At 46.6% G+C, this 14,437-nt stretch overlaps 1 protein-coding gene across 3 annotated transcripts in view; it reads left to right on the top strand.

The window, feature by feature from the left end:
- TMEM181 (transmembrane protein 181) overlaps positions 1-14,437 on the top strand; it is an 82,501-nt gene that overhangs the window by 64,291 nt on the left and 3,773 nt on the right. For all 3 annotated transcript variants that reach the window (XM_066596092.1, XM_066596095.1, XM_066596093.1), the window contains exons 15-16: positions 763-852; positions 2,204-2,270. In XM_066596092.1, coding sequence (XP_066452189.1) covers positions 763-852; positions 2,204-2,270 — 157 coding nt within the window. The remainder of the gene's footprint in view (positions 1-762; positions 853-2,203; positions 2,271-14,437) is intronic.

The following is a 14,437-nucleotide window of genomic DNA, read 5'->3' on the forward strand; positions in this document are numbered from 1 at the left end:
TGTCATTTATTGAATGGCTGAGCGCTGCCTGTGATTGGCTGAGCGCTCAGCCAATCAGATACAGCCCTTTCAGCAGGTGGGGATTTCAAATCTTGCTTGTTGAAAGAATTTCAGAGCAGTGCAGGTAGAACAAGCTGCTACATGCGCTTGAGCCCCGACAGCGGCGGACAGCTGAGTATATATATTTTTATATTTTTTTACCACAGCTAGGGATGATTTTCAGGGAAGGGTTTATATTTAATGTCCTTTCCCGAAAATCACTGCTGGGTTGCCGGAATGCCATTGCTTTTAATAGGGCCGCCTGCAAAAATTCAGGAGAGCCTGCTCGCAAGTCAAAAAGCTCAAGTCAAGCTTAAGGCACCTGCAAGCCAAGGCACAACTGTACTTGGATCCCAGGTTAGCCTGCAGGAACCAAGAGTTTTTGCAAACCAGGGTGTGTGCCATAATCATCATGATTAGAATTGTTTTAAAATGTCAACCTGTGGTAGGTCTAAGATTGCGGCTTTCCAAGCTATGAGTATGTTGAATACGTCCTAATATCTTTTAATGAATTAAGGTATAAAGTAAAAAATTGTTCAATACACAACTGCCACGTACGCTATTATTGCATGTGTTGCAGTGATGGTGTGCTGTCTTGTGTGAATGTGAATTGGGCTATAATAGTAAATTACAATAGTGGACAATGAGCTAATAACACAGTATGTGTGAACGTGCCCTTATTGGTGAAGTTTTCTTCAGTTTTTTTTTCTTAATCTGTAACACCAGCTGAATTTTTATCATTTTATGGCCTGTTGAACTTCTATCTATACACTTTAGCATTTGTGTATTCTCCATCAAAAAATGCTCTTTATGGTAAGTAATCAATCACTATAGAATGGCAAACATAGCTGCAAGCATTCTTCTTGACTATTTAAAGTTATCACCTCTGTAATACTTGTCTTTCTTATACAAGAGTATTTAATAACGTAAATAAAGTACTGTATGTGTTTAAAATCAGCATATGCTGTACAACTTTTATAGCCTAGCTCTGTTCGTTACAACTTATGAATTTGTGATATAGGATGGGTTCCCTGCTTGGGAACCCCATTGAGCCAGGATGAAGAGCTACAGAGTGGTTCTCCCTCTCAAGTCTAGCCAATCAATGTATTACATGGGCAAAAATTCACCTGATGTACTATCACTTACAGTAGGGGACAATTTTTTTCTGTGGCCACTGGGGGCATGTATGGTTGACCACAGCTTTTTCTGGTAATAATGGCTGTTCACCAATGGTATCTGAAACTCGGACGGCTGCAACCTAAAAATCGGTGGTCATGAGGTAGCCCTTTTAACTGAGCAAACCATAGCTAAATAGATGGCAATTTACATTTATAGCATTCAAATTCCTAGAGATCATTTTTTTCTGTACCATCCTATGGGAGAATAAGTCCCTGATGGTTTGAACATAGTTTTATATTTAAAAAAATGTTGTCCTTAGGCCTCTGGCACACTAGCATATTTAGGTTCATGTGTAGAGATGAGCGAACGTGCTCGGCCACGCCCCTTTTTCGCCCGAATACCGCGATTTCCGAGTACTTCCGTACTCGGGCGAAAAAATTCGGGGGGCGCCGTGGCGGCACAGGGGGTAGCAGTGGGGAGTGGGGGGGAGAGGGAGAGAGAGAGGGCTCCCCCCTGTTCCCCGCTGCTACCCCCCGCACCGCCACGCCTCGCCTCTCCCCGCCCCCCCCCCGAATCTTTTCACCCGAGTACTGAAGTACTCGAAAATGGCGGTACTCGGGTGCGTAAGTACTCGAAACGAGTACGTTCGCTCATCTCTATTCATGTGATATCAGTGTTAGTCCATGGACAGCACATGGCCCGTTATAGCCTGCAAGCCAATACACATGGATGTTTTTTAATGCAGACCCATGGTCTACATGAAGAAGCTCATGACCTCTCCTATTCCTGTTATTTTCACGGCCAAGAAATTCAACTTGCCAATGCTTGTCAGTATGCAGAGTCCATGTATATCGGACAACATGCAGATGACTGCTCAAGTCTGTCCGAGTGGCATCCAAGTCTCTTGGACACAACTGGCATTATAGGTAGTGTGCACACAGCTGTTGACAGTAATCATATGACCAAGCATGGTACTGCCAGTAATGTCAATGGATAGTTATGGGTACATAAGAGTTACACTAGTTACTTGTTTCACTTCTTGCAGAGTCTCAGTTGAAAGATAACCCTGCCTTCTCAATGCTTAATGATTCTGATGATGATGTCATTTATGGGTAAGTTCACATTCTAATTAAGCTTCTTCTTAGTGTTGTTTCTGTGTTTAAGGCCTCCTTTAAATGAGCGACAAGGCATTGCAGTGAGAAAATCGCAGTGATATCGCATCGCTAGTCTGTGCAATATCACTGCAGCAATACGGAGATTTTGTGCGCTACAACGTTGCGCGACTTTGTAGCATCACATGCGAGGATTTTTGAGGGTGGGCGTGGGAGGGTGGGGGAGGTGGGGTGAAATATAAGGCTTAGGCTGGCTACACACGGCCGTGACGGTGCCCCCCAGAGACCCCAAACTTACCTGCGAATCCGGCGTCCTCGCTCCCGCATAACGCTTCGAAATGACGTGCCGCAGCGTCATGTGACATGCCGGCCACGGCACATGACACGCCCACAGCGTCACATGACGCGGCGGCAGTAGGTGGAGAGGCGATTTCACGCTATCTTCCGCTGTGCGGAACATAGCGTGACCGGACGGCTTCCATTGACTGCAATGGAAGCTGTCCGCGCGTACACCCATGGCAAATAGAGCAAGCCGCGGGTGAGCACAGGTGAATTCATGGTGCGGAATTCCGCGTTGGAATTCCGCACCGTGAGCCCTGAGCTATTAGGTTCAATAGAACCTAATAGCTCCGGGCAATGCAGCGGATTTTCGCCGCAAATTACGCGGCGGAAATCTGTCCGTGGGAAGGAGGCCTTACCCTGAAAATAAGCTGTAGCTCAAGAAAATTGTACTAAACTCTCTAAATGAATGTAACGCTACATTCATCCGCACAGATTTTATCAATGCACATCACTGAAACAACGTTACAGCCAGAAACCATGTATACAAGTACATGTGCAAGAATGCTACAAATATTGGGGGCAATTTGATTAAAATTATGACTTTTATATAAAAAAGGATAAAAAGATATTGCACTAATGGGGAATTGGTATAGAAGGTATTAACACAGAACAGTCCTGCCATAGAATGTAATAGTTGTGGCTTGTTCATAGACCAGTATTAACATAGTATAGTGATTGTGCCTTGAAATTTATTCACAACACTTCATTGTTTGGAGCGAGGAAAGTGCAGTTCGTGTTCTACTAGACCAAGGGTGGCCAAGAGTCTGCTTGAACTAGACATCTATGTCAGTCTAACGGCCTGTCCACACTGACATTGTCATGTACGTTTCAAGGATGCGAATTACGTCCATGAAAAAAACTGTAAAAATACATGCATTTTAAACATCCGTTAACCGTTTTAAATCATAAATGCTTAACCCCTTAAGGACATGGCCTATTTTGGGCATAAGGATGTAACGATTTTTGGGGGATTTCACTTCCACTTTTAAAAAGCCATAACTTTTTTATTTTACCATCGACATGGCCGTATGAGGGCTTATGTTTTGTGTGGTGAGCTTTTTTTTATTGGTGCTGTTTTTTGGTACATAGGGAGAGAAAACATAAATTTTGCCGTTTTTTTTTACATTTTTTTAAATTTTTTTATAGCTTTAATCATGCAGCATAAATTACACAATATACTTTTTTTGCGGGTCGGCACAATACCAAAATTCTTATTTTTTAGGATTTTCTAAATCACTGCATTCAAAGTCCTATATCTTTTTTATTTTTTAATGGTCAGAGCTCTGTGAGGGCTTGTTTTTTGCATGATATGGGGTACATATGGCATTTTTGATCACTTTTATTGCGTTTTTTGGGAGGCAAAATGAAAAAAAATAAGCATTTTGCATTGTCTTTTCTACGCTTTTCACTGTGCAGGATAAAGTGTGTTCAATTTGTTGTACGAGTCATTGATACGGCAATACCACATATGTGGAATTTTACCTTTTTTTCTATATTAGTCAGGTGAAAAAGCACAAAAAAAGTTTTGTTTTTTTTTAAATACTATTTTTAACTTCTTTTTACACTTTTTTAATCCCTGTTGGGGATTTGTACCATAGCTGCTATAATAAAGCATTGCAGGACAGAAGTCCTGCAACGGCTTATCTCTGGTTATAGCACTGGCAAAGCAAAAGACACCTGTACCTGGCGTCCTGTTGCCATGGCAACCGATCGGACCTGTGCAATTACATCGCGGGGATCCGAGGATGTCACAGAGGGAGTGCGCTCCCTCTGTTAGCCCTTTACATGCTGCAAGCTACATAGTTCACGGCACGATGCACCCCCACTGTTGCAAGCGAGAGGCTGGCTAGCGCGGGATCTCTTCTGATCTCGCGCTATCCTCAGGGCGTAAGTATACGTCCTGTTGCGTTAATTATCCTGTTGCCAGGACGTACTCTTACGCCCTGTGGCATAAAGGGGTTAAAACTTCTCTGCATCGTTTGACACTGTTGTCCACAAACTCCTCCTCAATATGCTTCGCTCCATCGGCCTAAAAGACACTGCTCTTTCCTGGTTCTCCTCCTACCGCTCTGACCACTCATTCAGCATTTCGTTTGCTGGCTCTACGTCCTCTCCTCTTCCCCTTGCTGTTGGGATCCCCCAGGGCTCGGTCCACGGCCCCCTCCTCTTCTCTATCTACACAGCCTCTATTGGACAAACCATCAGGAGTTTTGGCTTTCAATACCTTTTACTATGCTGACGACACCCAGTTATACACCTCTTCCCGTGATATCACAGCACCATTCCTCCAGAACGCTGCCGACTGTCTGTCCACTGTCTCTAACACTATGTCCTCTCTCTACCTAAAACTGATCTACTTGTGTTTCCGCCCTCTGCTAACCGACCTCATCCTGGCATCTCCATCTCCTTGTGTGGCACCACCATAACTCCCAGACAGCACACCTGCTGTCTGGGGATTATATTTGACTCCGATCTTCCCTTTACCCCTACGTCCAATCTCTTGCCCGAACATTGCACCTTCAGCCCAAGAACATTGCAAGAATCCGCCCTTGTCTCACAGTGGACACACTAAAAACACTCACTGTTGCCCTCATCAACTCTCGGCTCTAATGTTGCAACTCGCTGCTGATCGGCCTCCCCTGCACCAGACTCTCCTCTTTTTAATCCATCCTAAATGCTGCAGCCAGGCTCATCTTCCTGTCCAGCAACTACTTGGGCACCTCTGCTCTGTACCAGTCACTGCATTGGCTGCCCATCATATGCAGAATTCAATTTAAACTCATTACCTTCACCCATAAAGCTCTTCACAGCACTGCACAACCCTACATTGCTTCCTTCATCTCAATCCACCACCCAGTCCGCTCCCTCTGCCAACTAAATCAGATTAAGCACCCCTTTAACTCGAAACTCTCACTCCCGCCTCCAAGACTTCTCCAGAGCAGCACCAGTCCTGTGGAATGCATTACCCCAAACTATTTGGGCAATCCCTGACTCGCACAACTTCAGGCGTGCCCTAAAAACGCACCTCTTCAGGAGAGCATACCACATCTCCTAAACCAAACCCCTCTTTACTCCGTTCGATAACATGCTCCCTGTCCTACTGATTGCAATCCCTGCTAGCCGCAGTCAACCGCCCACTGCAGTCATACCGATTTAGCCATTATACAGCCCAATTTGACCATCATCAATGAGTATAGCATCCCACACTTCACCTCACCATACCGCGTACGCCTCCAGCCCCTTACCTTCTGTATTTCCACAGTATTTGTAGTATGTAAGCTCGTGGGAGCAGGACCCTCACCCCTACTGTTTCCATCAATTGATTACTTCATGTAACCGTGGTTTTGTTTCTGTTCCTCCTGTCGTCTTTGCGCTGTGGAATCTGTTGGCGCTATATAAATAAAGATTATTATTACTATGCGTGATAGGTTTTAATACGCTTTGATCTGTTTTTGACATGAAAAACATTAGTTTTTACTGCAGTCTTAAAGGGGTTGTCCCGCGCAAGCAAGCGGTGTTAAGCACTTCTGTATGGCCATATTAATGCACTTTGTAATATACATCGTGTATTAAATATTGGCCATACAGAAGTTATACACTTACCCCCTCCGGTATTGGCGTCCCTGTCTCCATGGCTCCGACCAAAGCCTTCTTTTCCCTCGATTAGACACGCTTGCGCAGTCTCCCCTTCTGTTCTGTTGAATGGGGCCACTCCGGCTGGCTCGCACCGCACAGGTCTTCTGCGCACGATGTATATTACAAAATGCATTAATATGGCCATACAGAAGTGCTTAACACCGCTTGCTTGCGCGGGACAACCGCTTTAAGCGTCAACAAGTGTTAGAATTCAATACAGCTGGGAATTTTGTGACAGAATGTGTGCTGATGGCTCAGAAAAACGTGTGTGAAATGTATGCAAACACAAACCCATGTGTTTCCTTACGTTGACCATTGACTGCAATGCAAAAAAAAAAAGAAAAGCATATACTTTTTTTTGCAATTCTTTTGTGGGCTAGAAAAGCGTAGTAGGTCTAGGCTTCTTTATCCCACAGAAATGTGTGCTGGGCTAAACATAGTCAGAAGTATATGTTTGTTTTTATTTAACCCTCTATAGCCTATGGGTTCGTGAAATGCTGTTTTCATCCCGTTATTGGAGTATAAACTTGTGCTTTTCATGGGTGACCGTATGACCGTGTGGACTGTTATATGACATAGTGTAAGGCTACTGCCTCACTTCTTTTTTTATGTTTGGGGGCAGACTTGAGCTAGTGGTGTATGCATGCAACTACTGTTTCAGGAGGAGCAGTGACAAAGGAAGGAAAGATGTTTGGGGGGAGCTATATCTGACTCATATATTGTTATGGGGTATCTGTGGCAGACAGCAGTAACATTTGTTTCTACATTTTTTTAAAGGCAAATGCAGGGAATTTTGTTAAATGAATGCAGTGTGGGCACTAGCGAAAAGTAGCTTGCGTATTACTGTCATAGAATTGGAAGGTACCTCCAGGGTCTGACCCCCTGCTCAATGCAGGATCACAAAATTATCCCAGACAGATGACTGCCCTGCCTTCTGAAGTCTTCCATTGAAGGAGAACTCGGCACCTCCCATGGCAACATGTTCCACTCATTGATCACAATCACTATCTAATGTGTCTCCCTCTTTCAGTTTCATCCCCTTGCTTCTAGCCTAGTGCAAATGAGAATAGAGCTGATCCCTCTGCACTGTGACAGCCCTTCAGATATTTGTAGACTGCTATTAAGTCTCCTCTCAGCGTTTTCTTCTGCAAGCTAAACATTACCAGATCCTTTGGTTTGCAGACCGCTCATCATCCTAGTAACTCTTCTCTGAACTTGCTCCAGTTTGTCAATGTCTTTTTTTAAGTCGTGGTGCCCAGAACTGGACACAGTATTCCAGATGAGGCCTGACTAAGGATAAGTAGAGAGGGATAATTACCTTTCATGATCTAGACTCTATGCTTCTCTTAATACATCCTAGAATGGCATTTGCCTATTTTGGTACTGCATCACACTGTTGACTAATGTTCAGTCTGTGATCTATTAGTATACCCAAGTCTTTTTCACATGCTGCTGCTGATTAGCCCAATTCTTCCTATTCTGTATGTGTTTTGTTCATTTTTCTTGCCGAGGTTAATGACTTTACAATTCTTCCTGTTACATACCATTCTGTTAGTCGCTGCCCACTGTTGAAGCTTGTCTAAATCTTTTTGAATTCTCTTTCTTCTCCATTGTTAGGTATCCCTCCTAGCTTTGTGTCGTCGCCAAACTTGATCAGTTTTCCCTCAATTCCCTCCGCTAGATCATTTATAAAAATGTTGAACAACTCTGGGCCCAGGACAGAGCCTTGTAGTACCCCACTTGAGACATTCATTCACTTGTATGTGCTGCCATTTATGATCACTCTTTGAGTATGATCACTCAGCCAGTTGTGAATCCACCTAATCGTTACCTGTGTGTCAATCCCATATTTGGTCATTTTTTTAATAAGAATGGTATGAGATACTTTACTAAAGTCAAGATATACTATATTTCTACTGTCATAGAAGGAAATTAGATCTTTCCCAGTATAGAAGTCAGGCTCACAGGTCTGTAGTTCCCTGGGTCCACCTTCTTCCCTTATTTAAAGATAGTGACATTATTTGTCCTTCTCCAATCTTCTGGAACTTCTCCTGTTCTCAAGAAATGTTCAAGTATTCCGGCGAGAGGTTCAGCAATGACATCTGCTGCTTCCTTTAGTATTGTAGCATGTAATTCATCTGAACCAGAAGACTTTGATTCATTTAAGTTAGCTAAGTATTCACTCACCATCTCTCTGCCTATAAATAGCCTGCATTCTTTTAAATCCCCCAATAGCACATGGAAGATCAGTTGATGTTCCATCTATTTTCTGAGAGAAAACAGATACAAAATAGGAATTTAAAACTTTGACCTTCTCATCATAATTTTTAATCAATTCAACATTTTCATCCTATAGCATCTTTGACTTTTCTTTAGCTTTTGACATAATCCCTTTTTATTGCTTTTAGCTTCTGTTTCAAGCCTCATTTCATTATTCGCTTTAGCTTTTCTGACACTTGCCCTACAGTTTCTGCAGTTTCTTTAGATATTCCCCCTTCTTTCGATTTGATAAACATATTTTTCTTCCTTTTTAACATGTGTACGAGTTCTGTGTTCATCCATCCTAGTCACTTTAAATGCTTTCCATTCTTCCTTCTTTTAGGGCTTGTTAACGATTGTACTTTGAGAATCTTATTTCTCGTCTGTATTATTGGGGGACAGAGCTTTGACCTTGGGTATAGCTACTGCCACTAGCAGGCAACACTTAGCACAAAAAGTTTTAACTCCTCCCACTAGCTATATCCCTCCTGCAAGCATCTAGCTAATTCAGTTTTAGCTTAGTGTCCGTAGGAGTTGAATGGTCTCACCCGTAAGGGCTATTTTTTCCAGATAGACCAGGGCTAACGGAGGCAGGACTCTCCCTATTAACCCAACCGAGTAGGGCAAACAGAATGGAATCAGCCCTCTGTTGTCTGCCTGTTCTCCTCAGAAGAAAAGGAGGAACATTCAGGTATGGTGGGGGAGAGCTCTGCTGGAATTGAGCCATTCTACCTCGGCGGAAGTTAAGTATCCACACGTGCGACACGTTCATTGGAAGGCAGGGGAGTACAGTGCATAGGGGCCTGCTGCAGTTTGTTTTTTTTCTGTGGGGTAGTTGGCTGCTGCGCTGCTGTATATTATTGTCTGCATTGCTGGCCGCTGTGCAGTAACAGTGTTTTGCATAGCCACTGGTTAGCGCTGTGGTTGTTAGCCGTGGTGCGGCATTATTTCTTTTCGACGTGCGCCGTTATTGCTAGCAGCTGTGGGGTTTTGCTAACCGCCATGCGCCGTTATTGCTGGCCGCTGTGGCTAGCCATTTCTGGTATTATTGCTGGTGACTGTGCGGTGTTATTGGTAACCGTTGTGCGTATTAATGCCAGTTGGCGGCGTTATTGCTAGCCGCGATTGGGCAGTGTCGCTGGGCGCGATTGGGCAGTGGCGATGCGTTATTCTTGGCCGCTAGGAGGTGGTATTCTTGGCCGCATGGGTGGTGATTCTTGACCGCGGAGCGGCGTTAGTAGTGAGCCGCTGTGCAGCATGATGATAGACAGCATTGTTGGGCAGCTGCAAGTGCGCACACGGCCTGATAAATGCATCCAGGTGGCATGTGGTTGCTGCTGTTGCACTTTTTTCAATGTACATTGCCACCGTGCAGTGTTCTTTCAACGCTTAACAGACGTGGGCAAGGTGTTGCCGCAGGCCGGACCAATGGTCCAATCCAGCCGCAGCACTGGGGTGCGGACGGGGCCAACCAGAGCCGCATACCAAGTGTGCTTTCACTGCAGTACAAGATTACATCCAGCAGAGAAGATCTCGTCTTATGAACAATAATGTTCTAACTAAGTGTCTGCATGGCTCCGGCAGTGCTGAGACCTGTGGCACCTTCCATGGAAAGAGTACCATGCAAAAGGTTTGCTGGATTCATCGCTCTTCATGACTGCTCCGGTCCGGGTTGAGCCTTGCCTACTGGCTCACTGAGGGTTGCCCACTTGCAGTCTTTGCAGACAGTCTTCGCACACTGTCCATGTCCACAGGCATGGACAACAGGCGGGAGACATGTGCCATGTGCGCTCTTGCTACCATATAAGAGTTACATTGAACTCACTCGAGCTACTTATCAGCAATGCTCCAGCCTTGCTGACACCTGTGGTACCTTCCACATGGGAAACATCTGTGCTTACGTTGCTTCTCTTCTCTGCTCTGGAACGAGTGAGCCTTACCTAATGGCTATCTCCCCTGTGGTGGCCGCCTGCAGTTTTCCTCGTAGGCAGCGGTAGCGCGATCTTTCATTACAGGATGAGCCGCAGGCTGGGGGACGCCCAAAGACGCATACTATGTGCGCTCCCACCACAGCAAAAGACTGACATCTAGTCAGTCAAAGAACATCCTGTCTTTCAGACAGTCTGGCTCTGTCCAAGTACAGTGGTAGTCCGGGGATCTACCTTCGGGCAGGGAGTCTGGGGGTGGTAGGTCAGCCTACTAGCTCCCCTCCGGTCAGCTCTAACACGCGCACTGCTATGGTCCAGTCCCTCTCCAGGCGGCCCCGGAACCAATCTGGCATCTAGTGCTTTCTAGGAGCACTGGACTGCTAGCTCAGTCAGCCGTGTCCATACAGACATGGGTCACTCATGTCATCGGTGACAGAGTGAGGAGTACTCTGTAGCAGAGCAGTTTCCTTCTTCGCTACTAGGGCGTTTCTTCATGGATCCTTTATATGCAGATGCTGTGCATAGGGGTAGGGTCCAACCTGAAACTTGTCCGACAACAGCCTCGTTATGCCGAAGAGGTCGGGCTGTCCTGCATCTTCCAGGGTCTCATTTTGACGAGAATTAGCTCTATTGCCGATGTGCCTCCTTCGGGGCTTGGCATCAGTGAAGCATTGGCTGGGGTTTCTCAGCAATGACGCAGGTGCCATTTGCTTTTCAGGGTCCTCTTGTTGGCACAAGCACTCTGAAACCAGTTTGGCTGAAAGTCACTGGGAGTGAGTTTTTGTTCTTTCGAAAGAAAAATGTCTGGGTCAGTGTTTGGTCTTCTAGGGCAGTGGTCCCCAACCTTTTTGGCACCAGGGACCAGCTTCAAGCAAGACCATTTTTACAAGGTGCGGGGTGGGACATGGGCGGGGCTTTGGTTATATGGGGTGGGGTTATGAAGGGGGTTGGAGTTTAGTGCATATTTATTTCATTATGACATTTAGAATGTCCTGGCAGTACACACATAGGGCAGCATAATATATCCCTCCCCCTGCCTGGCAGCACACACATAGGGCAGTGGGCAGTATATATCTCCCAAACCCCTGCCCCCCCCCAGCACACACATAGGGCAGCATATAATTTATCTCCACCCCCCCCCCCCCCGGGAACACGCATAGGGCAGCATATAATTTATCTCCGCCCCCCCCCCCCCCCCGGAACACACATAGGGCAGCATATAATTTTCTCCCCCCCCCCTCCCCAGCACACACATTGGGCAGCATATAATTTACTTCACCCCCCCCCCCCCCAGCACACACATAGGGCAGCATATAATTTATCTCCAAACCCCCCCCCCCCTCCCCCCAAAACACACATAGGGCAGCATATAATTTATCTCCAACCCCCCCCCGGAACACACATAGGGCAGCATATAATTTATCTCCACCCCCCCCCCCCCCCCCGGAACACATAGGGCAGCATATAATTTACTTCATCCCCCCCCCCCCCAGCACACACATAGTAGGGCAGCATATAATTTACTCCCTCCCCTCCAGCACACACATAGGGCAGCATATAATTTATCTCCCCCCCCCCCCCCCCCAGCACACACATTGGGCAGCATATAATTTACTCCCCCCCCCCCCCCCCCAGCACACACATAGGGCAGCATATAATTTACTCCCTCCCCCCACAGCACACACATAGGGCAGCATATAATTTATCTCCGCCCCCCAGCACACACATAGGGCAGCATATAATTTACTCCCCTCCTCCCCCCCCCCCCCCCCCCCCGGGCACACACATAGGGCAGCATATAATTTGCTTCATCCCCCCCCAGCACACACATAGGGCAGCATATAATTTACTTCCCCCCCCCCCAGCACACACATAGGGCAGCATATAATTTACTCCCTCCCCCCAGCACACACATAGGGCAGCATATAATTTATCTCCGCCCCCCCCCCCCCAGCACACACATAGGGCAGCATATAATTTACTCCCCTCCTCCCCCCCCCCCCCCCCCCGGCACACACATAGGGCAGCATATAATTTATTTCTCTCCGCCCCTCCTCGGCAGGATTACCTTGAAAACTGACCTAGGTCCTAAGAGGTGTACAGACGCGGAGGCTGCTGCTGCTTGCACAGAGGCGGCTCTTCCTCCTACTCTTGGACGCTCTGTTGTTTGGTGCTGCAGTCCTCAGCGCTTCAAGAAGGCGCCTTGTGATTGGTTGCGGCGCGCTGCTTCCACACCAGCAAGGACCATTGTATTTCAGCCGCACTTCAGTAGCGGAGAGCGATTCCAGCAACCTCATTGGTTATTTGTTACACACCCCCCAGTTTGAGGTGTGGGGGGTGTGTACCTAACAACCAATGAGGCTGCAGGAATCGCTCACCGCTACTGAAGTGCGGCTGAAATACAATATATGCGGCCCCTTCAGCAGCGCTCTGCGCTCACACTATAGCAGGTTAGTGTGAGAGCGCGGAGCGCTGCTGAAGGGGCCACGGGATTGTTCCTTTTAGAACAAAAGTTCCCAGCGGTGCCGCGGACCGGCAGTAAACACCTAACGGCCCGGCCCCGGTCCGCGGACCGGTGGTTGGGGACCCCTGTTCTAGGGCGCTGTCTTGGAGGTAAGGCATTTTATTCAGGCGGTTCCTAAAGCACGTTGTGATCCTCCATCGCATGTTCTTCCTGCATGATGGCATGCAGTTGACTGTGAGACAGTATACACAGATACTGATTCCAGTTCTCAGTTCTTGCCCCTCCCGGCCCCAGATGTTTTTTTCCATGAAAACAGGCGAGATCCACACCCATTGTTTTCTGGTGCCTAGATTTGCGGTTGTGATGACATTTTTAGGAGGAGCTGCCTTGGTGGGACGCCAGTTCCAAGCCTAGAATTCGTCAAAAAGGGCCACAGATTTTCTGCAAAGGCGGATCCTGTGGCCATATCACAGGCTCAGAGGCTGATACTGATGGTATTTTTGAGCAGTGCGTCTACAGCTCCTGTTCTCGCTGGTAGCGGTAGTCCAAACGCATCGCCCAGGATGCTTTCGGCTAACCCATTGCCGATGATACGGACGCCATGTCCTGCTCACCGTGGCTACTCATCTTCCTTACAAGCAAAAGACTGTAGCTGGCAGAATTTCCCTGTTATCAAGAGAAGCCTTTATTGATTGGCTGCAGATTTCCTCTCTGCACGTGGTATGCTCGCCATGGATCTGCTTTATGGCAGGACGGGGTTACCGTGCCAGGGATATCATGTTTTTCAGGTTATGTTGTGACGCCGGTTTTGTGCCTTGTGGAAGTTCCTTGTTCTGAGCTTTGTCCAAGTGGGTAGCGGGGGTTGTCATGCTGGTCCCTTTATGCTACTACGTCTCAGAGCATGCCAGATGCCTAGGCATCCGTTAACACTAGTCGCGGTTAAAGAGCTGATTACGCTTCGTTCTACATGCTGCTTCTTAAATTTTCCCGCCCCCTTGGGTACTGCTCTGGAATGTCCCAAGGTCAAAGCTGTGTACCCCAATGATACAGATGAGAAAAGTAGATTTTGGTATAACTTACCATAAAATCTCTTTCCCGTCCTGTTCATAGGGCGACATAGCACCCACTCAGTCTGGTATTAGGACTGTAACGTATACGTTTCTTGGTTGGAGCGAGCCCAGTGCAGTCGCAGATGGCCAGTGAGTTGCAGTTTTTGAGCATTCTTGTTTATTAACTATTGTTGTTGTATCCTACTGGCTACTCCTGCTGCTTTTATACAAACTGAATTAGCTGGATTCCTGCATGAGGGATATACCTAGTGGAAGGAGTTAACAGTTTTTGTGCTTAATGTCGCCTCCTAGTGGCAGTAGCTATACCCAAGGTCAAAACTGTGTCCCCCAATGAACAGGACGAGAAAGAAATTTTATGGTACGTTATACCAAAATCTTGTTTTCGCAATATTTCCCAACCACCTTAGACTTTCTGTCCTTAAGAACATCCAGCTATTGGATTCTTCCTACCCTCTTTCTGAGTTCATT

Source organism: Eleutherodactylus coqui, chromosome 3, assembly GCF_035609145.1.
Source record: "Eleutherodactylus coqui strain aEleCoq1 chromosome 3, aEleCoq1.hap1, whole genome shotgun sequence".
In the NCBI taxonomy this organism is placed as follows: Eukaryota; Metazoa; Chordata; class Amphibia; order Anura; family Eleutherodactylidae; genus Eleutherodactylus; species Eleutherodactylus coqui.